The sequence below is a fragment of the Cyprinus carpio genome, chromosome A8 (genome assembly GCF_018340385.1).
Source record: "Cyprinus carpio isolate SPL01 chromosome A8, ASM1834038v1, whole genome shotgun sequence".
NCBI classification, from domain to species: Eukaryota; Metazoa; Chordata; class Actinopteri; order Cypriniformes; family Cyprinidae; genus Cyprinus; species Cyprinus carpio.
This window is the reverse complement of record NC_056579.1, coordinates 3,549,795-3,575,759: the sequence shown is the minus strand read 5'-3', so window position 1 is coordinate 3,575,759 and position 25,965 is coordinate 3,549,795. Positions and strand designations below refer to the sequence as shown.

At 33.7% G+C, this 25,965-nt stretch overlaps 1 protein-coding gene across 1 annotated transcript; it reads left to right on the top strand.

The window, feature by feature from the left end:
- The first annotated feature begins 854 nt into the window (after positions 1-854).
- On the top strand, positions 855-25,527 carry dpysl2a (dihydropyrimidinase like 2a). The gene is given in 14 exon segments (XM_042761649.1): positions 855-1,203; positions 11,386-11,474; positions 11,580-11,764; positions 13,410-13,574; positions 15,261-15,322; positions 15,593-15,673; positions 16,558-16,626; positions 17,028-17,087; positions 18,034-18,254; positions 19,534-19,675; positions 20,496-20,666; positions 21,650-21,829; positions 21,929-22,094; positions 23,258-25,527. Coding segments are annotated over 14 exon segments (2,004 nt in total). The 5' UTR covers positions 855-882; the 3' UTR covers positions 23,350-25,527.
- The last annotated feature ends 438 nt before the right edge of the window (positions 25,528-25,965 follow it).

Genomic DNA, 25,965 nt, shown 5'->3' with positions numbered 1-25,965 from the left:
GAAAGAAAGAAAGAAGGCTAGCTGCTGGTCTAATCATAATGAATAATGAAAAACAATAAATCAACACAACACATTTCCTAAAAGCTGTGATTTTATTAAAGATAAAAAATAATCATTAAGGATAGATTAATAAATTAATACATAATTTATTTTATTTTTTAATTTTTATTATTAAGGATAAACCAGGCCAGGTGTCATTTCTAAGTTTGCAGAAATGTTGAGATGTTGAGATTTGATTAGATTTTTAATTGAACTGATTTTAATATTTAAAAAAAAAATATATATATATATATATTTGACCTAACCATAATGAATAAAGTAGCTTTATTTCTGTTTATTTGAACAGCAAAAATGTTTGTACATTGTTATACAATGTACAAACACAATATATTTCCGTCACTTTCACTTTTTTTCACTTTTTTTTAACAAAATGTATATTATCTTATTCAAAAGAGAGACCTCAGAATACTATTAACAGTCATATATTATATATCTATATATATATATATATATATATATATATATATATATATATATATATATATTCAACACAATTGTATAAGTGTGTGTGTGTGTGTGTGTGTGTGTGTGTCATTTCATATTATACAGAAAAATTAACTCGTTTATTGCTAACTTCTGTGCTTCACAAAATCAAAACAATCAACACAATTGTATAATTCTATGAAAATACATAAGAAACAGATATCTATATATAAATGTTTTTATTTAATGAATCTTGTCCTGCATGTATAAAGATGTGTGTGTGTGTGTGTGCGCGTGCGTGCGTGCGTGCGTGCGTGCGTGTGTGTGTGTGTGTGTGTGTGTGTGTGTGTGTGTGTGTGTGTGTGTGTGTGTGTGTGTATCAGGGCGGGGTGTTTGCGCATGCACGGTGGCTTTGGCCGTGTAAATCTCCATCAGTGTCTGTCTGGAGCGTCCTGCCGCTGCGCCGGAGCAAGAGAGAAAAGCCCGTCACCTGAAACACAGGGCGAATTTCACCATCCACAATTAGAATCTCTGCAGGATTGTCTGGAAACCTTCCTCCATCGCGTCCGGTTTGTTTTGTGCCGACGGCGGCGGGTGTCATTGAGCTGCGGGGCGTCGCTTCTCCAAACGCGAATCGGGAACCATTACGCGCTCGGATCTCCAGCCATCAGCGCAGAGATGTCCGGATACCAGGGCAAGAAGAACATCCCTCGCATCACTGTGAGTACAAATCAGCATGAAAGATGGGCTGAAAACTCGCGCGATTAAAGCGGCAAAGAATATGAGGTGATGAAATGACAGCGAATCCAGAGATTCATATGATGGCATTTCAATGCAGAAATAATCAAGTTATATGCAGTTTGGTTTTGTAGTGGTCCAGTTATGTCAACACCATTCCATCAGATGTTGGATTACTGTCACCTCTGTTTCTGTGGATATGTGCTCAGTCCCACTTTCAAATGTGTTTCTTTGTGGGTCACCCATTGGAGCTCTTTAGGTAACATCTGGATTCATTTGTTACCTTGTGGAAAGCTATCTAGCATGCATGCATGCATTGTAATACAGGTAACATTTAAATAGAATAGAATGCATTATTCCCGGTTATAACCATAACCTGCCCACATTGCTACTTTAATTAATTTATTGCATTCAATTCTAATTTTGTTGTTAAAATGTGTCTTAGACTGCTGCTTGTTATGTTCTAAATGAATGGAGCATCTTCGTGACTGGTGGTTTGCATGTACTAATGATGTGAATGATTTCAGTGCATTTTCTTTCATTTAAAAACAACTGTATGGAAAGCTGTTAAACATGCATGCATTATTTTAAAATCCTAAGATTATGCTGTAATGCATAACTTTAAATAAAATAAACAGACATTTTTAGCCATTCTTATTTTATCTCCAGTGAATATGAAGCAATGCCCCTTTGCAGTTCCTTGGAAATCTTTGTTTTGGTTTTGCATGCACTGGAAACATTCACTATAAGTATGTTTCAATTTATTTAAAAACAGCTTCATGGAAAGCTGTTAAACATGCATGCATTATTTTAAGATCCTAGGAATATACCATATGCATAGCCTCAAATAAAGACAAGATATGTATCTTATCTCCAATGAATATGAAACATTACATCATTGTGAATTGTGGTTTTGCATGTACTGAAAGCGTTCAGATTCAAAATGTCAGTTTACTGAAACACTAGCTTGCGGATAGCATGCATGCATCCTTTGGAATATATCATAGCCTCAAATAAAATGGGATCAAATCAAACCAAACATCGGTATTCCAACAGAATCTGTTTCAGATTTAGTAGCAGAAATATATTTTACTAGATACATCTCCAGTGAATGATGGTTGGGCATGCATCGACAGCATTCACCTTCAAAAGTGTATTTCATTAATATAAAAAGCAGATTCAGTTTAGCTGCCAGTACAATGGCCTCCACACCCACCCCTGATGTAAGCCGGAGCTGGTTTGATAGCCATGCTAAATGCAGAGAACCGTCTCCAGAGGAAATGGATAAAAAAAGCCTCTTTTGAAAAGTAGGTCAGTGAATGTATAGTGTATGTCATGGTTTGTGGTGATACATGCCTGTAATACGTCTTCAGTCAACCAGTGACCTTTATAGTCCAAAGACAGCATGCACTGCATCGATATTCACTGGGATTGTTTTAGAGGCAATGCTGATCAGTTAGCGGAGGCCTGTAGGAACGGGCAGATCTGGGACAGGAGGGAGAAAGATGGAAACTCTGCCTTTGCCGTTAGATTTTGCCTGTAGCTCTTGGACGTCAGCTAAGCTTCAGCCATCTTAAGGGACGGTGATAAGACTGCCAGTGGGTGGCAAACACTGATACTGTGCCGCACACTCAAAGACTTAAAGGTATAGTTCACATTATGTCGTTATTGTAAACCTGTATGCTGTGGAACACAGGCGAGTGTTTGAAGATTCATGTAGCTATTTTGTATACAGTGACATTTATTTGTGACATTGTCTGTCAAGCTCCAAAATGAACAAAAAAGCACCATCATTTATTGTGTAACTAGTCTATAAGACTTACTGTACATACTATATATTTCAGTTCTCCTGAAGTCACATGAAAGCTTATGTGAAGAACAGACCCAAATTTAGTGAATGTGGCGCCAGTTAAAATATGAGGAAATGAGATTGTATGGAAAAGAGATGCATGAAGATTCTTATAATTTTGTTTGGGTCTTTATAAAGAAATGCCTATGGGAAAAAGCATGTTAAATAATAGAAGAGTTATTTTTACAGATGGATAAAGTTAACATGAAATGGCATTTGCAACCTATTGGACTTCCATAGCGTGATATCTTGTGAGTGAAGGAAGACATTCAATAAGAAAAACATGGTGGGAAATATGAAAAACAGTCAATGAAAAGATGTTTTTCATATTTTTCTTCTTTAGAATAATATGCACTGATTTATAACTTAATATATGAAATATTAGCTGGAAAAATCTAATATAATTTTTTTTAGACAAAATATATATATAAAAAAGGAAAAAATAAGTTTGCATATTATACTGTATGATATAACAAGAATATGGAGCTCATATTCGAGGAGGAAATAACATGTACATTTTATTCAGAGGCCCAAACTGAGAGAAAATATGCAGTTTGGTGCAGATGCAGATATTTATCCGGACAAAAAGTAAGATACAATTCTGATAAATCTTTATAACAGTATAGCAGATACTTCAAATCTATAAAAACAGAGTACATAAAATTATATAAATATCAGCTGTCACTCTATACCTACCTATAATGTCTTAATAAGATTATATTTGATAAATGCTTAGATATTTGATAGATGCTTAGGCCAGGAGATGGACATTTGCACAATTATACTGAAAGGCTTTTTTAGAAACTATAAATCAACAGAAGGCATGATTTTGTACAACAGGTTTTTCAGCAAAGTTATGATAAAAAAAGCCCTTAGAAGTTTGTGTACTAGAAATAATACAATAGGCTTTAGGTTAAGAAAGTACATAAGGTAAATTCTGATGCCATGTTGAAAATTTGACTTCTGTGCATTAGTATGTCTGTCTCTTTCGTTTTAGCATTGTCTGACAGTGTCACATCGCCACCACTCGTGACAAACACGGCCTGAGCACTCGATCCTTTCTCTCTGAAACACACACATACACCCCCATGGCCCACTTTCTATCCATGTTTTCTGCCGCAATCACATTCCAGCAGCCCAGACCATGTTCTGCTTTGCCTGACTTCATCATCCGCAGCGTATCGAATGGCTGAGAGGTCCGCTAGTGTTATGTTATTCTCTCAGGCTCTCATTGATTTGATAAAAATGCAGCCGTTCGTTCCTTTGACCGCTGTGTGATTAGCGATGGCAATGAAAGCCATCTCAAAAAACTGAGATGTGTGTCAGTAACCCATCATGATAGATGCAGCTCAGTTCTCAGATATTTTTCATTTATGTTTCAGCTGCTCTCATGCACTGGAAATAAATGATTTTCTTAAAGTATTTTTGTCTTGTTTTCCATTAAAATTATCTAAGCATTCTTAAACCAAGATATATTTACTTGAGAAGCAAAATTACTTAATATCTTTGTCTTGTTTCCCGAAAAATGTATCAAAATTATTAGTTTTTTCTTAAAATTAGTTGTTGTTTTCTCTTTGAATTATGATGATTTTTCTAACCCCATTGACAGATATTTTTTCTTGTTTTTAGCAAAAACTAACAGAATTTTGATACATCTTTCAGAAAACAAGACTTCATATCTTAAGCCATTTTGCATTTCAATTAAATGTATCAAAATACATTTATTTGAGAAGCAAAAAGTTAATGTAAGACATTAAGTCTTGTTTTTTTTTTTTATTAACTAGTCAAAATTAAGTGAGCGTAATTAATAAAAATAAAAACTTAATTCAAAAGGAAACCAAGATTATTTTTCTTACTCTGCTGACAGATACTTTTCTTGTTTTAAGCATAAACTCACTTAATTTTGATGATTTTTTCAGAATTAATATCTTAAGCCATTTTGCTTCTCAAGTATGTATCTTGATTTAAGAATGTTTAGATATTTGTACTAGAAAACAAAACAAAATTATTTTTTGCAGTGTATATATTCCTTACAAAAAAAGAAAAGAGTCACTTGTTGGCATGGAGTATGTTGTAAATTTGGATCATTTGGCCTTTCAGGAATTTAATGAGGCATGTTTGAGTTTATATTGAGACCTTTGGTTCATAGAAAAGCACAAGAAATAAAAATCTCCTTTGTGATATTTTATTGTAAATTCCTAAAATAATGTGGCATTTTATCACGTGTTAGTGTAGCAGTGCCGTGTGCTTCAGAAGTATGGTTAGAAAAAACACTGAGGGAAATTGCAGTGTTATAGCATGTGATGCTACGTCTTCCTGAGAACAAAGTCAGTGCCAATAAACTTGGTGTCGACACCTAATGTGCTTTTGATTGCACACTGACCCTGTAGATTACACTGATTGATCATTCAGATTTGAAGCTGAACTCATGATTAAACCTCTGGCACAGAAAGACTTAACATTTCCAGCTAGTGCAGTTGAGCTCATGTTCGGGAATACAGCAAACTCAGACCTCCGTGAGCTAGTCCTACTGTTACACTGAAAAACAACTGATGTAGAAACCATTTTCACTCAGATATTGCTAGTAAATTTTACAAATAATTACAAAACTGTAATAATCGTTATGCATTCTATTCCAAGTCTTCTGAAGACATACGATAGCTTAATGTTGAATAACAGATGATGAATATTTAAGGTCTTACATTAAAGTTAACCATTTTCTCTGCTGCGGCCGTCAGTCATTCTCATTCAGCATTCAAACCAGCATTCAGTATTTATTGTTGTTTCTAAATCATGTTACTGGCTACCAAAACATGGGAGTAGAAAAGACTTTTTAAAGCGCACATTAATTGAAATTTAAAACTGTTAAAATCTCTTTAAATCATCAAAATCTCTTCCCTTTGTGCTTTGAACTTTTTGCTGCGAAGTATTGCATGCTGTGACTCCGTGTTGCTTCAAGAGCATCATTCTTTGCGCCGGATGTGCATACTGTAAGCGCTTTGTGCCGCACTGTGTTTTTTGACCTTGCATGCATGTAAAGCTGTTGTAGGAGACTCCAAAAATAATATTAGGAACCTTAAAAATGGCATAATAGGGGCACTTTAAACCAGAAGTGTTAGCTGTAAACATGCTGTAGAAGAAAGCAGAGCATGATGTGGCATCTGCATTCATGTAACTGAATGAAGTATGATTCTTACCATTCAGAATACTGGATATCACTTTACAGGCCTGGATTTGCAGTTCAAAAGCAAAATGAACACTAATGTGGAAAGAGAAATTGAGACTGGTGAACCAGCTTTGACCTGATTAAATCATTTGTCTGTGGACATTTATGTAGCATGACTAAGAGATCTGTACATATGTCTTCGGTGTCTGTTTTTATTTTTTATTTTTTTGAAAACTGCAGTAAAGTAAACAGAGCATTACAGACTAAGACCCGCAAAATAAATTATGAATGCACATGCATTTTGTATTTTTTGTGTTTGGGCAGCATTCTTACATGCGTCTTCATATTAATATCATAAATGCATACATGTGAAGATGTGAGACACAAACCTGGTCAGGCACAGAAACACTTCCACTACTGCTAGACGTGACTGTACCTTCAAGAATTTGAGCGTGTTTGACCCACTTACTGGAGCACAGACCTCTTAGTTCTCAGTGCACATGACTTTCAGAAAGGTGATTTTTCTCGTGCATGCAGGATGGGAGTGCATTCTGTCCAAGGACCATTATAACAGTCAATTAGAGTATAGCTTGAGTTAGTGTGTATGTCTTTAGGATAAAAGCATGCACCAGATTTGCTGTAAGTGGGTCACAAGGATTTGTTCTGGTATGGATGGTCTCTTATTAGCAGCCCCGCACGCTCCTTGAAGTAAACACTACATGTGCAGCTGAGGAAAAGTCAATTATTAAGTGCTGCATTTGTCTCTTTAATCTAAACAGAGCTGCACTAGGCGCTCTTAGCTGTCGGAAATACATCTAACCATAACAAAGCTTTAGTTCAACATTTCACGTACAAACACTGTAATGCTTGATCTGGAGGAGGGACTTTTTGCTGTTACGTAATGACTCATTAAACCCCTTCACAGGCTTTACAATGGATTAAAGGAATATTTCAGGTTCAATACAAGTTCAGCTCTACAACATACTGCTGATTACTATAGAAAAATATTTAAACTGTTTTGCAGTTTGAATAATAGAGTCAGAGTAAGCCGTGCCAGCATCCAGAGGATTTATTTATACAAATACTGTATGAAGCTCTTATTTTTTGTTAAAGCACTTACATTTACTCTTCCATACAAAAGCATGTATTATTTGAGCTTTTGAAGCTGTCTAAATCATTGTTTTTGGTGGGAGTTCTCTTCCAGATGGGTGTCAGAATATTTTATTTTCTGGTTGTTTTTTGTCCTCAAACACCATGAACATGTGGACATCGGGAAGTTTGTGTTCCTCTGTGGAGCTGAGGCAAAGTACCAGCTCAGCTGCATAAAAAACACCAAAGTTACGTCACTTTCTTTTTTGGTATTCTTGTGCAGACCTCATGCAAAAATGAATTTATCAGGATTATGGTGTACGTCATCTTGACAGTGAAGTTGTAATATCGGATATAAGTTAACAAGGTATATCACACTAGTCTCATGCTAACTAGTGGCCTTTTTTTTTTTTTTACAAAATAAAACATTATATTTCATATTCCAATAACATATATTTTTTTTTTTTTTTTTTAATTAGAGATGAGTAGAAAATATTTTTTGTTATAGTTGAAGACTATATATGTCGTCCTGTCATGATAATTGCATGATCTGATTCTTTTCCAGGCCATATAAGGATAATATCTACATAAGATGGGTTGCAAAAGTTGCGAATTTAACTTGCGCAAAATTGGAATATCATCACATAAAACATTTGTGAATCCAATGAGTCAAAGAGAACACTTCCTGATAAACTGGCACTAAATATAACAAAGTAGGAGAAACCACTGAATATAATAATTTTCATATATAATAGAAAACTCAGTAAATGCTTTCGGAGGCGAATGCTGCTGTTTTTGAATTCAGTTCTGGGAGGCAATTATACAGAAGTACTTTAATGACCGACTTTGTTCGGGCAATTAAGAACGATCAAAACAACATTTCAGAGGCTGTGTGACGAGATCAGTCTGCTGGTTAGTCAGGTTATGCCGTCCCATAACGCAAAGTCACATGACTTTTTTTAATGCACGTGGAGGAATTTATTTGGCAAATGCGTTTCCATCTCCCATTATTCGCAAAAACCCTTTTCCACACAAGTCAAAAAACACCTCTAGTGAGCATGATTTTTTTGTTGTTGCAAATTTAGGGATTTTTTTGTTTATTTGCCATTTCTGTCACTTGTCTCTGATGCGATAAGTCAAAATGTGCATAAAAACAGGGTGATGAAAACATATTAGCTGATATTTGTTTTTTTCGGGGAGGGGGTTTCTGTCTTAATAAAATGTATTTTTTGTTCTCTCTGTTCTAAAAATGAATGGAGAGCAAGAGCAAATGATGCACATAAGGTATGATGCTAATTCTGTGCATTTTATTTATCATTTTAACTGTGAGTCCGTTGTTGGGAAACTTTTTGTCATGCAAACCAGGTCAATGAGTAGTATTTTCTGTTAAATTCTAGTCCATTGCTAATCATCAACAGTATTCAAAATGTGTACATACTGTAATTATAATGGTGACATTCACAATTCAAACTTGTTTATGACAAATAAAAATGAGTTCTGCCATTATCATTTTACTATCAGTGATTGTCTCTTTAAATACAACCATTCAGATATGATTCGAATTAAGTTTTAATTTTAATTTCTGGTCTTAAATCTTAATTCATAGTGCTTTTCATCCAAAAAATATTCAATATTATTCATATAAACATTCTATTTATTTATACAGTATTTATATCTGTGCACCATTTGATGATAGTATACCTTGAAAAAGTCTGTAAGGCTGAAATATTGGTGAATAAATAATTTTACAAGTTTTGTTTTGCATATTTGCATATACAATTATGCATATGTTTCCTTATGCCATTATTGTTCTCAGTTATTTTCAAAATCATGCCACAAATACGCTCAGTTGAGCTTAAATAGCTACCATTTGTGTGGTTGAAACTTGACAACCAATTTATATTCTCAACTAAATGTCTGTTTGTACCCAAATCTACTTTACTAATTGAAAGCAAATAACTTCATATTTCATCTAATTAAAGCTTTGATTCGTTCTAGGAAAGCTGCAGTCAGAGTTCAAAGTTAGCCATGTGTGATATGTTATATTTTGGACACAGTGCTTATCCAGATCAGATTCGGGATCATAATGAAGGCCTATTAGCATCCAGGATGTAACTATCCGTTTGATAAGATTTGAGATATTGCCTGCCTTCTTTAATACTCAAATTGGTCAGTATTCCTGAATATGCATTATATTAAAGAACTGCCGAGTAAGCCAAAAGCTCAGCAGTAAAGCAGATGTAAAGGTCTGTTTTAATGAGCCTTCAGGCCGTAATGAATGAGTCAGCGCTTGTCTGGACTCAGCGTTAGTAGTGGAACAACCAACAACAATACAGAGCATATGTCCATCACAGACGAATAAAAAGAGTGCATATTGATCACTGACATTGATCTCAAGCTCAGTCTAAACATCACAAATAACCCATGTGATCGCAGTCCTTCCACTATGACTAACACAGTTAAGATGGTTTGGGTGTTTGTGAGCTGTTTTCAGCTGACAGCATGAGCGAGCGTCGGATGATGATGATGATGATGAATGGAGCTACTGAAGACTGAAACTTTTAATTAATTAGGTTAGTATTATTTTTTTCATGTCCAGAGTTGTGAAATTTCAGTGGTATCAAATATTTTGTAAAAACTTAATGCACTTTAAAAAATGATTATACAAAGTTTCATTACAAATTAAACAAAGTAACAAACCTATATTGTTAGAGTAGGTTTTACAAGAAAATACTATTCCAGTCTTTCTACTTCAAAATTTTAATTATTCAAAATCTTCAAAATTATAAAATAAAAAAACTAAATAATACACAATTTTTTTCTTCATTGTATAAAAAAATTAAATACAAAAATTGTGCTTCAAATAAAATCAAATAGATTCAATCAAATTGAATCCTAATTTGGTCAAATCAGCCAATTATTAAATACAGTATTGTGGTTCCATTCATGTGAAATACAATCATTCAGATTGGATCGTAAAGCATCTTGAACTTAATTGTGAACTTAAGTCTTAATTCATAGGATTTCATCCATAGATTTTTAAGTTTGCAACAGTCTTTTCAACAATGTCTTGTTTTCCACAGCACAGACTCTTTTCTGCTTTCTCCTCTTTCTTAGCTATTCATTAGCAGGTCCTATATTACAGAGCACAAAGCAACTCAGATCTTATTAAACCCCTCACAATTCCCATCATGCTCTTGGATAAGGGTGCATGTCCTCCACGCCGCTACCACGACAGTGTTATGACATCTATTGCAGTAAGGTGAAAATGAATGTGCACCATGTTTCTGTGCAGTTCTGTGCACTGTGTGTCTGAACAGGAGGGAAGCATGTGGGCTGCAGTCGATGGCGGTGTCCTGAAATGACGTTTGGGCTCATGATGGTGTGTCAGAATCGATTTAGCATGATAAGAATCGCTGTGTTTCTCTAATGTGCCTCAGCGATCTTTATGCTTCAGCTCTGATTGAACTTGATGTCCAGTGCTTGCTGGTCATGTTTTAGTGTGCTGTGTGGTTTATAACAACATTCTGACCGTGCAGTATGTCCCCAATCTACAGTTGCATCTCATTTAGTTATTTTTCTACAGTGGCCTTGCCATACAAAGATATTTATCCAATCAAATCACTTTAAAATAAATTCAACATAGAAAAATTCAAAACCCATTGCAAGGTTTTTGGTGTCATAATTGCATTTAAATGCAAAAATGACTCACTTACTGATCTATATGAAGTAATATTTTAAATTAATAACAATTATTTATATTAATATATAAATACATATACATTTTTAGACAATTTTATATATACGTATATACATAAATATATATATTTATAAAAACTGTATTTAGTGTCGGCGGGTTTGTAGCCTTTAAAAACCACAAGTAAAAGAAATGTTACTGTGAAATATGCACATGCATTTATTTATTTTAAGTGTTTCTGTGCTTAAACTGATAGCTTGTGATACCTATTGAGTTAGTCAAATTACTGTATAAATAGATGTATTCAGGCTTTGGGAATAAATGCATTTTTGTATGACTCTCTTGTCTCCCTCTCTCTCACAGAGTGACCGACTTCTAATTAAAGGAGCGAAGATAGTGAATGATGATCAGTCTTTCCATGCTGATATCTATATGGAGGATGGAGTCATCAAGCAAGTGTTTTTTTTTTATCATTCGATGTCATTATTTTTAGTTATTTAAGTAACCACCGACAGTAGAGATGACCTTTGTGACACTTTGTTTTCATCTGTTTCCAGGCAAATCGGTGAAAACCTCATAGTTCCTGGTGGCGTGAAGACCATCGACGCACAGGGCAGGATGCTGATACCCGGTGGCATCGACGTTCACACCCGCTTCCAGATGCCCGACCGGGGAATGATAGCAGCTGATGACTTCTACCAGGGCACACGAGCTGCTCTCGCTGGCGGCACCACTATGATCAGTATGTCTAAATTCTTGTCAATTAGTTATTTAGAGACTGAATGAATCCTGTAAAAATATGACAAAGATCTATCTATCTATCTATCTATCTATCTATCTATCTATCTATCTATCTATCTATCATCTATCTATCTATCTATCTATCTATCTATCTATCTATCTATCTATCTATCTATCTATCTATCATAGATCTATCTATCTATCTATCTATCTATCTATCTATCATAGACCCAACCAACCAACCAACCAACCATCTATCTATCTATCATACCATCTATCTATCTATCAACCAACCAACCAACTATCTATCTATCTATCTATCTATCTATCTATCTATCTATCTATCATCTATCTATCGATCGATCTATCTATCTATCTATCTATCTATCTATCTATCTATCATCTATCTATATATCTATCTATCTATCTATCTATCTATCATCTATCTATATATCTATCTATCAATCATCTATCTATCTATCTATCTATCAATCATCTATCTATCTATCTATCTATCTATATATCTATCTATCAATCATCTATCATCTATCTATCTATCTATCTATCTATCTATCTATCTATCTATCTATCTATCTATCTATCTATCTATCTATCTATCTATCTATCTATCTATCTATCTATCTATCTATCTATCTATCTATCTATCTATCTATCTATCTATCTATCTATCATCTATCTATCTATCTATCTATCTATCTATCTATCTATCTATCTATCATCTATCTATCTATCATCTATCTATCTATCTATCTATCTAGATCTATCTATATATCTATCTATCTATCTATCTATCTATCTATCTATCTATCTATCTATCTATCTATCTATCTATCTATCGATCTATCTCTCTATCTATATATCTATCTATCTATATCTATCTAAGTTCTGTCTGGAGAACTCCAATACAAAGGATATAAATATCTATTCTATCTATCTACTATCTATCTATCTATCTATCTATCTATCCATCATCTATCTATCTATCTATCTATCTATCTATCCATCATCTATCTATCTATCTATCTATCTATCTATCTATCTATCATCCATCTATCTATCTATCTATCTATCATCTATCTATCTATCTATCTATCTATCTATCTATCTATCATAACATAATCTATCTATCTATCTATCTATCTATCTATCTATCTATCTATCTATCTATCTATCTATCTATCTATATATCTATCTATCTATCTATCTATCTATCTATCTATCTATCTATCTATCTATCTATCTATCTATCTATCTGTATATAAATCATTTATATGCGATTTAAAGTTGTCAGAATATTAACATTATGAATCTCAATTTCATGATTATTTGCTTCTAAATATATATATTTTTTTCAAAATGTTGTACATGATGTTTAATGCATCCAGTTCCTTTGTTAAGGAAAGAGAGCAAAGTGTTACATATCAAATATGTTTTTGGTGATAATTCAAAGTATTTTTAAATACTGTAATAGTATATAAATATAATACTCAAATGATACTGACCCCAAGACGTTCTCAGTGATAGCTTAAAAACTGTGGGACAAATTACATGTTTAATATATTTAGATTTCTTCAATGCAAGTATTTAGTATCACTTAATAGTGATTTGTATGTGTGTGTTTTCAGTGGATCATGTGGTCCCAGAGCCGGGGGTCAGTCTGATCGCTGCCTTTAACCAGTGGAGGGAGTGGGCTGACCACAAGTCCTGCTGCGATTACTCTCTGCATGTGGACATCACAGAGTGGCACAAGGGCATGCAGGAGGAGCTCGAGGCGCTGGTCAAAGATCACGGTATGTTCTTCTGGAGTCTACACACTTTCGCATGTGTGCAACTAAAATGAAAGCTTAGGTTAGATCAGTTGATTTGTGCATTTGTGGCAATATTGATTGACAGAAGATCATTTTAACTTCTTTAACAGATTTTCCTTTGAAAAATACACGCGTATCAAAAAGTCTAGCTGCAGGAATTAAAAATATTGTGTTAACATGAGATTTGAGTGATAATAAATGCTCATGGCAAGTAGGTAAATCCAGTAACTTTCACATATTATGTGAAAAAATCTAAATACTGCAGTTACATCAATGAACTACTTTATCCACCTATAACAGTGTTCTCACATGAAAAGTGATGATTTAGGCAGTTTACAGCTTAGATTAAGATTTGAATTTAAAAAAGTATAATTTTTTCATAAAAAAAAAATTTCATGGAAATAAAAAATTTATAGTTTTTTTTGTACATTACATGAACATCATCTTTGAGAATAAATAAAATAAAAAAAATAGAATGAATAATTTAGAATAAACAAAAAGTAAAATAGTTTATATAAAATAAATCAAAATAAATGATATATATATAAATATATTTATATAAAATAGTTTATTTAACTATAACATAACCGAATAAAAACATTACATAATAATCATACAATAATTAATTTTTACAACAAAATTTTTTTTTATAAAATAAAATAAATAATACATAAAAAATATAACAGTGTTCTCACATGAAAAGTGATGATTTACACACTTTATGGCTTAAATTGCACACATTCTCAAAGGATTTAAAAATACAAAATAATATAATAATTCAAAAAGTAAAAGCTGTCAAATGTATAAAAGAATTGTGTGTCAAAATGCTTAATGTCAAAAATAACATCACAATTAGTGTTCATTTTTAATCATCTTTTGAATCTGTTAGACTTGACTAAATGTACAGTAGATTAAGTCAACTAAAATCAAATATTCCTAGATAAATCATAAATCAACCATTAAACAAACTCAAATGGGTTTAGTTACAGTGTAATGCATTTATTAAGCAAACTTTCTAAACTCATTATATATTCCTGGAGAAATCATCTATTAACCTGGTAATATATTAAGGTTTGAACATGCAATATATACACACAGATTTAACTGCTGTGACACACAACATGCCTTTATATTCAAACTAAATAAAACCACTTCTCATAAAGAAACAAGAACATGGTCCTCCATTCAATGAAATACCAATGCTTCTATAATATTCATTCTTTATAACAACATATTTCATTCTTTCAACCAGACATTTATTTATATAAATTCAGTTTAGAGTAATCCTTATTACCAGTGAGTTATTTTCTCTCTTTTGTTGATTAACTTAAGACATAAACATTTTTCTCGCTTTCGTATTCATTGACGGAAATGTCAGTATTTTTTTTTTTTTTTGTCATAGTTTTTCTCATTCAAAACAAGTTTTTATTTCATTAATCGTCTTGTATTCATTGGTGAAAAAATGTTGTTGATGAAAATTATGACGAAAATTATTTGTCAATGAAATTAACACTGCAGTACAGCAGTTATATCAATGAAGTTTATACAGCTAGAACTTATAGAGCTTGAACAGCATGATGATTTTAGCACTTTATGGCGCAAATTACACACATTTTCAAGGGAAGAATCATCACTCTGATGTCTTGCATCCTGGTTTTTTCCTCCCAGGTGTCAACTCTTTCCTGGTCTACTTGGCCTACAAGGACATTTTCCAGCTAAATGACTCCCAGGTATGGATGATTTCTCATGCATATTCTTTTAATTATCCTGATAAAGATGGATTGGACACTGAATCAGCAGTGAAAGTGTGTTGAGAGAGCAGTCATGATGAGTTCTCCATGATTTGAGCGTGCAGGGCTGATGGTCACCGGGGAACAGTCCCGTTCGCTCTGGTGTTCACCACATTTCCTGTTGCTTTAGATCCAGAACAGATGATAAAACAAACTGCACGGCATAAACACAGAAAACACACCCAGTGTTGTTCCTCTTGTCTGTTGTAGATGTATGAGGTGTTCAGTGTGATCAGGGACTTGGGAGCCATCGCCCAGGTGCATGCAGAGAACGGGGACATCATTGCTGAGGTGAGCTCACCTTTCCTTTCCCTTTTTTTTTTCAAATGATTTTCATATTAATCTCAAAAAAAAAAAAAAAAAAAAAAAAAAAAAAAAAAAAAAATATATATATATATATATATATATATATATATATATATATATATATATATATATATATATATATATATATATATATTATCTAATATAAATAGGCATTAGAATAAATAGAAAATGAATAAAAATTCTTATGTATATAAATAAATATAAATAATTGATCATATGATTTTATATATATATATATATATATATATAATATATATATATAATGTTTGTGTGTGTGTATGTGTGTGTATGAAATACTATTACAATTTAAAATAACTTTTCCATTTTTATATATTTTGTATTTAATGTTGATATATTTGATTTTAGATGTAATAATTATTTCTATAATTTATTTTATTTTTTCAGAAATCATTCTAATATGCTAAAACTATTATATTGTAATGTTTTACATTATTTATTTATTTTCCTTTAATTATTTAAAGTAAATGAAGTATTTGTGAACACGAGATGTCTTTTAAAAACATGAAAAAATCGTGTACACACACACACATATATATTATAACATATATAACATTAATGCAACTGAAAACAAAAAATATATAACATGTAGTATTTGTTGTATTGCTTTTATGCTGATTTAAATGTAAAATCATAAAAAAAAGTTACAGTAATTATTTGAGAATAAATGAGAAATAAGTGAAATATATAAAAAAGTAAAATGTCTCCATTACAGTTAATATAATCTGGGGTCAAATGTGCTTAATTGACAGTAATGACAGTAATTTTACAATGGAAAAAACTCTTAAAAGTAGATACTATAAACCTCTTTTACTCTCTTTTGTTTATAGGAGCAGAAGAGGATTCTGGGATTGGGTATCACTGGTCCAGAGGGACACGTTCTGAGCCGTCCAGAGGAGGTAAAACTCTTCACATGCACATCAGACTACATCAGACTGACCATCACAACACATTCACACTGCAAAATTACAGCTGTGCACCATGTGGAAGGGCTTTTTAGCACATCATCAGCCTTACAAGTACATCGAGACCCGAGAACGCTTCCAAAATAACCTTCAAAAATGCTGCAATAAAACACATTTATGGTTTATTTCCCTTTAGGGATCAGGGGGTTTCAGACTTTCCACTTTCCCACTGTTTTCGCTGCCAGACTCATTGATCATTGGTATTGCAGGCACATCAGCCTTCCAGAAACCTTTAGCCGCACAAAAAGTGCAGTCAGCGTTCAGGAGGTGCTGAGCAGCACTTTACAGCGGCTGCGTCTGTAATTTGAGCTGAAGGTCAGGCCGTTGTTTTATAGGTGGAGGCTGAAGCCGTCAACCGGGCTGTGACCGTCGCCAATCAGACCAAAGGAAAAAAGGTACCTCAGATGTTTGCTATAAAACCAGCTTGACATCCCACTAAATCACACTAAATCACATGACACATGGGTTTTATCGTTTTTTTTTTTTTTTTTTTTTTTTTTTTTTTTTTTTTTTTTTTTTTTGTTTTTTGTTTTTTTTTTTTTTTTTTGTTTTTTTTTTTTTTTTGACACATGGGTTTCCATAAAACCATCTAAAAATACAAATAAATCACACTAAATCACATGACACATGGGTTTTATCCCCAAATTATCAACACACTCCTAACTAGAGGACGTGACACTGTCTACACTGCAAAAAAAAAAAAAAAACTTTGAGTGCCTTTATGAAATCATACTGATTATGATTACTACTAGTGATTTTCAAGTTGAAATTGTGTATAATGCATAAGAGTGACTGCGAAATATGTATTTTAGGTATGGGATGTTGAGTTTTGATATTGGGGTAGGGTCCATGGGCTTGTTTTGGGCTATTTTTGAATGGTCTTTGGGCTGGTTTTGTTCACAGACCTGTCAGCCCTGTTCAGTTTGGGCCATATTCCATTAGGATTTAGTGGTTTGAACATGCCACCAATAGAAGGCAATAAATTACCAGTAGAGACCCACAGGAACCATTACAGTTTTCATTAAAACCAATACAGTCCCCATTAAAACCAATATAAAATCTATGAGGGTTGCTATTGTTTTTGTTTTCAACAGGGACTGGTGTTTTTATTACTCTGCCTTTTAAAAATTCCAGTAAAAATGTCTAAATATGCTTAAAACAAGATAAACTGATATATTTTGTCTTTTTACACTAGTTGGCATTTTCTTCACTGTATTCGAGATTTTATCTGTACAATAAGACTGGTTTTAGAAGACGTTATACAGCAAAACAGCTCTTTAGCATTTGAAACAGAGCATCATCTGCTTATAAGCTCGAGGTATTTAAGTATGAAGAACAAAGTAGCTCTTAAATCTAGCTCTTAAAAGCGGTCTAGTGATTCTGACCCAGTGTTTTTTCTCGGCAGGTACCGTGGTGTACGGGGAACCTATCACAGCCAGTTTGGGGACAGATGGCACTCACTACTGGAGCAAGAACTGGGCCAAAGCTGCAGCCTACATCACATCTCCACCCCTCAGCCCCGACCCCACCACCCCGGACTATCTCAACTCCCTGCTGGCCTGGTGTGTTTCCACTAGTAGTGCATTATGGGATATAGAGTACAGGGGGGTTATTTGGACCACAGTGAGTGTGTGCAGAGAAGGGTTTAGCTTTTAGGCACTTACTGTATGTCATCCGTTATACTGATTGCAAAGGGAAAACTTGTTATGGGTGATCACTAGAGGGCGCCATTAGTCAAAAAAGAGCTTTCTCTCTACTTATTCTTATGATAAACTAATATACACTACCAATGACAATTAAAGAAACCCTTTACGAGTTGAAATGGTGCAAAAACATACTGTGGGAGAAATTCCAGGGTTATTATAGTTTAGTAAAACTAAAATCTTAACAAAAAAAATACATTTTTGTTTGTTAAAATAAATGTTAACTGATGATAAATAAATAAATAAATAAATACATTTATTTCAGCTAGTCGCCAAGGCAGCATTTCTCATTTCTCATTTAGTTTAATTTGATGTACTAAAATAGCTAAAACTACAACTGAAATAAAAATTCATAAAAAAAATATAGTTATGAAAATGACAAACACACACACATCAGAATGACTAAAATTAAGATGAAAGAAAGTCTAAAACAAATTAAAAGTATTGATACAATCTAAATATTATCTTAATGATACTAAAATAGCACCATGGTACAATGATGGTATCTGATGGTAATATAATGGTACATTGGTATATGGGTTTGGATACATAATTAGACATTTTTTAATAAACAAAATATAATAAGATGTATATGAAAAAAGGGGGGAAATTATCACATTTTCTTTTTACTATTCTTGATCAACTCTCTTTAATTTAAAATATTGATGTGGTGTTACTGTAGTTTATTTTTCGAAGTATAAATATTTCATTTAGTCTCTGTGATAAAATTGCATGTAAAATAATTAGCTAAATGTTTTGAGATGTGTTCTTTTATCAACTTTTTGCCTTTTCAAATTCATTTTAAATGTTTATGTGGTATTACAAATACATTTTTACAAGTATAGATATTTCATTTAGTCTCACAATTCATATGCAGCCATAAAATTCTTTGTATAAAATAATTAGCTAAATATGTTTAGATGTAGTTTAGTCAAACTACTTTCCAAAAGCACTTTATGTCAGCTATCAATATACTGTGGTACTGAATGATTGCTATATGCTTAACTTGCTTTTAGCACGTTTTTTTTTTTTTTTTTTTTTTTTTCAAAGAATGCTATGGTATTATATTGCCAAAAATACTGTACAATGTGCAAAAGCAATACTGTTTGTAAGTGTTTAGTGTGTGTTTTGTGTGCAGCGGTGATCTGCAGGTGACTGGCAGTGCTCACTGCACCTTCAGCACCTCCCAGAGGGCCGTGGGAAAGGATAATTTCACCTTCATCCCGGAGGGAACAAACGGTACTGAGGAGAGAATGTCCATCATCTGGGACAAGTGTGTGGTGAGAGATCATTTATCTGCTTTATTTGTTCATTAATATTATTACATGTCCAGATTAAATGAGACGTGAGGAGTTTATGCATTTGTTACTTTTTATGCATTGGTTTATTTATATTATTATCTAAATAATATTACTTATTTTCTTATAAATAATAAATTATATAAAAATATATATATAAATATATATATATATATATATATATAAAATAAATTATATTCTTATTTTATAAATAATTATTTATATATATATATATATATATATACTGTTCCATGATGTGTTATTTATCAGGCAATTATTATATAACTTATTACTAATAATATAAATATATATTTTTAATAATTTATTATTATTACTTTAATTCAAATTAAAAAAAAAGATAATACATGTAGTTATTATTAATATTACTACAAAATACTTTGTTGTATTTATTGAAGTAATCTGTTTTAGGGCTGAAGAAAATGTTTATTTTGATGATCAATAAATCTATCAATTATTTTGTTTTTTACATTGAATCTATTTATTATTTTGTGATTAGTCCATTAATCATTACCAATAACCTTAGTTAACCTTCCAATAAATAATAACCATACTTCTGCCATTAATCTTTCAACATTTTATTGAACCATTTTCACCTAAAATACTTACTTTACGAATTAAAAAATCATGAAACATGAAACATGAAAAAATAAAATGCCAAGAAATACAAGTCATCTGTCAGTAATACAAATGTTTCATGACGTGCACAATAGACTATACCTATACTGTATCATTCATTTTTACTGTTTCATTCCCTTAAAAAGTTGAATCTTCTGCTTCACAGGTGACAGGTAAGATGGATGAAAACCAGTTTGTGGCCGTGACGAGCACCAATGCTGCAAAGATCTTTAATCTGTACCCACGGAAGGGCCGCATCGCTGTGGGCTCTGATGCTGACCTGGTGCTCTGGGACCCAGACACTACCAAAATCATCTCTGCTAAGAGCCACCACCTGGTGAGAAGAGTTTAATCATTTAATCATGTGTGTTAGCTCAGAAGGAAGCTCTGGGGTCTGAGTGTTAGATAGTGCATCACAGGCTGTTCGTGTATCTGAATGCTCTCTAAATGAAGCGTAATGTGGGTGACACCATTAGGTCTGGACCAGCTCTGACTCCTATGATGCTCTGCTCTGAGCTGTTTTGGTATTCTGCTGACTCACTCACTCGGTCTGTCCTCTCCTGTTTGTCAGTGAGGCTGATGCTGCGATCTGTGCTGATTTCATTCGACCGGAATGAGACACAGATGCGGTCAATATAGAAAGAGTCAATTATCTGAGCGCCGGTGAACTCTGGGATATGTTAATGTACATTATCATTCAAAAGTCAGAAATGTAATTATTTATTTTGAAAGAAATTAGTACTTTTATTCAGCAAGGATGCATAAAAAGACAATCTTACCAAAGACCAATATTTCAAACAAATGCTGTTCTTTTGATTTTTTATTCATAAAAAAAATCCACTGGAAAAAGTATCACAGTTTCCACAAAAATATGAAGAGTTTTCAACATTGATAATAATCAGAAATGTTTCTTGAGCAGCAAATCATCATATTAGAGTGATTTCTGAAGATCATGTGACACTGAAGACTGAAGTAATGATGCTGAAAATACAGCTGCGCATCACAGAGATAAATTACATTTTAAAACATATTCAAATTTTTATAAATTCTAATAACATTTCACAATATTACTGTTTTTACTGTATTTTAAATCAAATAAATGCAGCCTTGGTGAGCATGAAAGACTTCTTTAGAAACATTTAAAAACCTTTGATCAGTAGTGAATCAGTTTTTTTCCATGTTTTAGGTTTATTTACTATTTAATTGCTCTGTGCTACAGATTGTTTTGAAAGTATAGTGCCTCAAAAGCTCAGCTAGACAGACTTTTAAGCAATGTAGTGGTTAAAGATGAGAGCTCTTCCCTCCTTCTGTCATTCTCAGGCGGTGGAGTACAACATCTTTGAGGGGACTGAGGTGCGTGGAGCTCCTCTGGTGGTGATCAGCCAGGGCAAGATCGTCCTGGAGGACGGGAACCTCCACACCACTGAGGGCTCTGGACGCTACATCACTCGTAAACCCTTCCCAGACTACGTCTACAAGAGGATAAAGGCCCGCAGCAGGGTATATACACATACAAAGATGCATATACAAACAAGACTCGCAGTTTAAATAGTTATAAATGATTAAAAATTAGTCAAATTATGGCATCTTTCATCGCAGCTTGGTGAGCTGTGTGGAGTCCCGCGAGGTCTGTATGACGGCCCGGTGTGTGAGGTCACGGTGACACCTAAGGTCATGACCCCTGTCACCTCCAGTAAGACTTCTCCAGTCAAACACACTCCTCAACCGGTTCGCAACCTGCATCAGTCTGGATTCAGTCTATCTGGTGAATATACAACTAAATGTCCTATTCTTATTTGTGAAACAAACGTATATCATTTGCTACCAGTGAACTTTTCAGAATGGCACATTGCCATATTATTTTGGCAGTATGCAGTATATATATATATACTAGGGTTGTAATGGTACACAAAAATTATGGTTGTGAAATCATGGTTCGGTGTGTTTTTGGTACAGCAGAGGGGGGAAAACTGCTTTTTTTTTCTTTTTTTATGAAACAGTGTTTTACTGAACAAATTGTGGCTCTGTCTTAAAATAAATTCAGTTATACTTAAAAATTTCTTAAGGAGCTTATTGCGATTATTGGCAGAGGCGTGCATGCAATTGAAACTGCATAGACAAAAAAATTATCTTGGCATTTAAGAATTGATAATGATTTGTTCAAATTAAGATATTTATAACTAGATATTTCATAAATGAAATACACCCCTAATATATGCTATGCACAGTATTCAAATTTTCTGTGATGTGCAACAGTCAAGTCACCTTTATTTGTATAGCGCTTTATACAGTGCAGATTGTGGTAATTAACAGAATCAGTGATGCAGATTTCTTCAAATATGAGACAAATTCTAATTCTGCTTTAAAGCAGCTCTAAAAAGACAGTAGTGCCATTATGATATGCAATAAAGAGTACAACCAGAGCACACTGTATCCCACAATGCACTGTGCTCAACTTGACCTTCAGTTTCCAATGTGATGAACGAAGCTGTAGCAATTAAGATTTTTAATGTTTCATTTTTGTCTCATTGTTTGATCACTCTGCCACAGATTTTGACATTTTTACATAAATTTAGATAAAAAATGTGATTCAAATTAAATAAAATAAAAATGTGTCTTATTTATACAGTATTAACTTAATTAGTATACTCGCATAAAGAAATATATACAAATCTCGGCTACGTGATTGTTGAACCATATTATAGCAAAGCTGGATATATAAGTACGTCCAACTTTTTTCCGCATGACTACAGTATACTCACAAGTGGTGATATATAGTATATAGCAAATCTCAACTGCTTGATTGTTTATATCAGTTTTGTATTCTTGCATACTTTTTCACGTAATAGTTTTATAATATATGGAGCAAATGTCCACTCTGTTTTTGCCAACCGGATGTTTTTTTGTTTTTTTCTCATCATTCCACAGGGGCTCAAATTGACGACAACATTCCTCGTCGTACCACTCAGCGCATTGTGGCGCCCCCAGGTGGCAGGGCCAACATTACCAGCCTGGGATAAAATCATTTTCTTATTACAGAGATAAAAGGATGGGGTGGGATGGGGGTTAAAGAAACTTGGGCTTTTCCTCCGGGATCGGTCCAGACGTCTGGACTGCGTCCCAACAAGCACACCTCTACTTCCTCCTACACTTCTGTCCATTCATCCAACCCTAACACCCATCCTTTTAACTCTAGCATCCTGTTTTTGAGTGCATCTTTCTTAGATTAATAAGTTTCAGGATGACTTGGCATTGGTATTGGAATGTCAGATATGTTGTGCTATTTCACTTGACTACGTTCTGAACAGCATACTAATAATTCTTCAGTATGTATACCGTGCATAGTGAGGGGTATCTGTTTGCATGGAACGACATTCTACATGCAAAATGTGCATTATGCAACAGAGCATACTGTACTGTGTACTGTATCCCAAAATACAATGCAACCTTTAATTTCTCATGTGACGAATGAACTGGAAATAATGTCATCTTTTTTCTTATTTGTTATTTGGTCATAAATTAGGATTTATTTTATTTTTTTTTTACATGCAATTGGATTAAAATGCAAAATTACTGTATTTATTAACGCCTTCATAAATGTGACGTAAACATGCAATGCGTGCTTTGAAAAACAAACACTGTTGTTTTTGGCCAAGTGGTCCTGAAACTTATCCGGCTAACCAAGTAATCTACAGTCAAAGAACAGGAACTACCCAGCTAACAAGAATATGTTCTAAGAACGTTTTGCCAATGTTTGCATTAAGTTACTGTTCTCTGAACATTCCAAATGGCCAGTTTAAAAAAAAAAAAAACATTATGGGAATGTTACTTTTGAATGTTCTCTGAACATTCTTAAACTAGCAGTAACGGATAAAAAATGTTAGACAAATGTGGCACTAAAATGTTTCAGAAAAACGTTCCATGACTGATGTATAAATAACGTTTTTTGTGTTAAGGATTAATATCATTATTAAAGACCGCTTTGAATGAACATTTTATTCTTGCCAGAACGTTCTGATAACGTTTTGTTAGCGAGGCAGTATTATCCGTCATTTGCCGCCGTACTTTAATGTTATTATTTGTTTGCATTCTGGAAATGAACAGCACAAAACTCCCGCCTGTATGGTTTAGTGTTAAACGTGCTGTCGTCATGTTGATTTGTTGTTTTTTTCCTTGTAGGAAGAGTCGATGAGTTATTTATTGTTTAGGATTCAAACCACATTTGCATTTTACATTTTGCAAAAGTGTCAACTCTTCCACAAATGCCTGATTTATTACAAGTTTTTAGAATGTTGTTTTATAATGAACTTAATAGTGGGATTATTTTTTTATTTTATTATTTTCTATGCATGTTATGATTTCGGTTTCAGGTCAGTGTTTCAACGCTTCCTGAAGTCCCTCACGTTTGTCTTCCTCACGTTTTTGCACTTTGTTATTTTCTCTCAGTATTATTTAAATGGTGTTTTGGAGATGTTTAAAGCAAAAAAAAAAAAAAGATTAACAGTGGTGTTTTTGGCCGTGGTGCGCAGTCCTGTGGGGTTTTGGTGTGAGTTGAATTCACTCATTTTTCGCTGTAAATGTCAAACTGTCCATTCCTACTTTGTCCCACAGTTTTCACGAAGAGGGTCTCACCAGAAACAATACAATACAGTTGAGAATATAAAGAAAAACTCTCTGTGTGAACAGCAGATCGAGAGGGAGGTGCTCTTTTCACCCTTTCATTTCGGTTTAGGAGGAAGGTGGTTTCTATAGCAACGGTCCCGATCACTCGGGGTGGATGCTGATTAGATACAACAGCCGTGCCGTTCTGGAGCGTTGCCCCGGTAACCTCTTCACACCGGGGGTTTATTCTTGCGGTGGATCTCGGATCTCACCCCCTGCTGTTCCGTCCCGCAACAGAACCGACCTTTACCGTGAGGACATTTTAAAGGATGCAGTGATTGTCCGTCATGTGTAAGGTTGATCAGTGTTATTCTGAATTAAACGTCAGGTCACAATGCTTTTCTTGCGTTGCAGTTCTGCTTTGTTTTTATAAATTGACTTGCCTGCCTATTCACCAAGTGATACAGTTCTTGATTAATGTCTGTGAGCGTTGTTATGACAAGCTGAGCATTTCTCATGGAAGATACGTACACAATTCATCCTTCTTAATGTCTTTGATTGTTACAATAAAATGCAGTTGTGAACAAAAGCCTGTACAGCTTGTCCAATGTCAAGACGCATTATTCACAAACACATTATTCCCATCTGTTTTACGTATTTGCCCTTCTTCACTGATGATGTCATGTGGTAAACCAATGGTGTTGTGATATATATATATTGATCCCATCTGTATTTAGACACTTAAGGTATAGTTTGCCCAGAAATTAAAATTCTGTCATTTATGGTCCCCACTGACTCATATGTATGCGTGTAGTATCCACCTTTTTTCCGATGAGTGCCGTAATGATGACTTCTCCGGTCTCCATAGAAATCCATGTTAAAATGGAGTAAAAAGGTTGAATTAATTGATTAAACAGATTTTTTTTTTTAAATAACTTAATATAAAATGTGCACAGGGTTAAGCTGTAAACACCAGAGACCGGAAATGTAAACTTTTCCATTATGAGGTGGACAAGATGCTGTGGAGGTCAATG